The sequence below is a fragment of the Aplysia californica genome, unplaced genomic scaffold (assembly GCF_000002075.1).
Source record: "Aplysia californica isolate F4 #8 unplaced genomic scaffold, AplCal3.0 scaffold00225, whole genome shotgun sequence".
Taxonomy (NCBI): Eukaryota; Metazoa; Mollusca; class Gastropoda; order Aplysiida; family Aplysiidae; genus Aplysia; species Aplysia californica.
In genome coordinates, this window is record NW_004797495.1 from 244,022 (window position 1) to 246,640 (window position 2,619).

The following is a 2,619-nucleotide window of genomic DNA, read 5'->3' on the forward strand; positions in this document are numbered from 1 at the left end:
CTTGCAGCACTGTCGGGTCTCATCCAGGGCTTGTCACGGGGGCTTCTCCTGTTCCCGCCGACACAGAGACCATCTGAACAACAGCCGAACCACTGGCACACACATAACGCAAGCGACCCTAGCACCCAGCCCAGGACAATGCCGGTGATCCCCGCGAGGACGTCCCGGGTGTTGGCGCCATTGTCTGGAGTCGGGGTAGGCAGAGGGAACTTGACTGGAAGATTGTCCACTGCACAGATACAGTAGGATTCTTCCTGGTGGTCGCACCCCTGAAATGACAACAAATTGATTTGTCAAAAAGCCCAAGAACTGTTTGTTGTTGCGAGAATTAAGAAAAAAAAACCCAGTGCATCCCGTCTGTGAGATCACGGTCACATTCTCGCTGAAAAAAAAATTAAATAGAACAATAACCTCGAAAGTACGTTACAAAGCAAATCACACCCAGGGCGTCACAAATCTGCCACATGATATTCTGTTGGGAACTGTTATAGATGTTAACAATCGGCCAGTAAAATAAGAGAAATTTACAATATTTTTTTCTTCTTCTGCAAATTAGTACAGCATACAAAATGGAAATCTAGGTATGAGTTTACGGTCCGTTTCAACATTGCAAGGTTTTATCAGTTGATTCATCTCTGATTTTTTTTCTCCAGGTCCCACCGGGCCCAGGAAAGAGTGGTAGTGCTTGAAAACCTCTCAAGCTAATGAAATTCAAAAGCAATCTGTTTGGGATTCGAACCACGATCATTGACATTATTTCTCAACACAATACCGTTTTCATAAATAAAATGTTTAGTCTGTGCACGGTGATGACCCATAGAAACTGGCTAAGAAAGACAGGAAGGGGGGGGGTGAGGAGCTACTAATAGTTCTGCAAACAGATCCTTGGACAATAAAAAAGGAAATAAAAAGGAATAGTTCAGGAGAGCTAAAGTTAAGATAATAATACGTATTTTCAATGTACATATAAATAGAATGTCCTTTGTCCAGCAAATCTTACGTCAATTATAGAATTCATACCAGGAACGTTAAAAGAACAAAGATAGAGGAAAGTACTATGAGAGCATTATCCAAAAGCATCGAAGAATTGACAGGTATAAACAGCTCAGAGATCAGAGATTTATTTATAGTATCGTCCCAACAAGGTAGGGCCGGAGAAACGAGGATCGTAACTGAGGACAGGAAGTCAGCTTTCAAAGAGGTTGTCATGGATGAATAAGAGGACGTACTCGAAGACAGTGAGACAACTGTGTGACAATATGATGGAGGGAGGGGAGGGGGGGGGGGGCTTGAAAAAGAAGGGACAGGACTGAGAGAGACGAAGACAGAGACAGACAAAGCACTCAGAGGGAGTTAGAGATAGAGGAAGGGATGCGGGAGAGAGGCAGAGGGCATGAGACAGACAGACAGACAGACAGACAGACAGACAGACAGACAGACAGACAGACAGAGGGAGAGAGAGGGGGGGAGAGACACAGAGAGAGAGAGACACACACACACACACACAGAGAGAGAGAGAGAGAGAGAGAGAGAGATGAAGAGAGAGCGAGAGATAAACAGAGAAGGATGACCTGAAACGAATACCTGTGGAGTGCTCTCGCACTTGAGTCCAAAGAAGGCGTCTGAGCTACATGTGCAGGTGTACCCAGCAGGTTCTGCTTTGCACGCAGCTTTCGGGTCCATGAGATTACAGGGGGATGTCCCGCATAGGCCAATGTCTATAAAGATAATGCAGCAATGGGGCAATCGGTAAATACTTAGCATTAGTTTAAGTAAAGAGAAGTACAATTACGTGATCAAAGTGAAATGGCATAAGAAAAAGTAATACACGGTGGAATCAGACGCTCGTCAATTTTGGGCAAATAGAGTTTTTAGTACCATCTTAAAGCTTGTTCATTTGTCTTGCATTTGGCGAAAAAATACCCATCTATTTTTAAGAGAAGTGGAGATATTTGCCATTGAAAGAAATAGGAGTCGCTTGGTGTCAGAGGTAAAATGGGCGCCAAAGTTTGATAACTTTCATAGCTTGACAGTCCTTGAGAAATGTAAATCATAAATTTACATTTATGTGTGCCTTTAATCGACACTTTTCTGTAAAACCCACAGAGAAGTGTGCTTTAAATAGACATATAAGTTGTTGAGCCAGAAAACAAAAATTCGATTTAAAAAATCCCAAACCGACGGTAAATTGCCATTTTCTTAGATTTCATCATTTTGCGAGCCCTGATTTCCCCACAATGCGTCACGTATGGTTGACAGAAACAATGAAGGGGAAGAAAAAAGTAGCCATGTCAGTTAGTTTTACGCCGCACGCGACTGTATAAAGTCATATGAGCGCTATAAGAAGTGGCCTTCGACCAAATTATGCTCGAAGAAAATAATCGGGACAGAAATGAAGAAGGTTTGCGACCTACCAGTGGTGATCTTTACTGCCCGCTATTGGTGAGGTGTGGAATGAGCACAAAACATTAAAAAATCGATTACGTTTACGTATAGTTTGCGTGTGTGCGTGTGTGTATCATGTATTATTGCGTGTGTATGTGTGCGCGCACATGCGTTTGGAGACAAAGTGTATACATGTGTATGGTAGTGTGTGTGTATGTGTGTGTGTGTGTGTGT

The 2,619-nt window shown here is 43.0% G+C and overlaps 1 protein-coding gene across 1 annotated transcript; it reads right to left on the minus strand.

The window, feature by feature from the left end:
• LOC106011958 lies at positions 1-1,718 on the minus strand (the record flags this gene model as incomplete). Its single annotated transcript, XM_013083330.1, is given in 2 exon segments — positions 1-269; positions 1,585-1,718. Coding segments are annotated over 2 exon segments (368 nt in total), but the record flags the coding sequence as incomplete, so codon positions are not given.
• Positions 1,719-2,619: the final 901 nt, after the last annotated feature.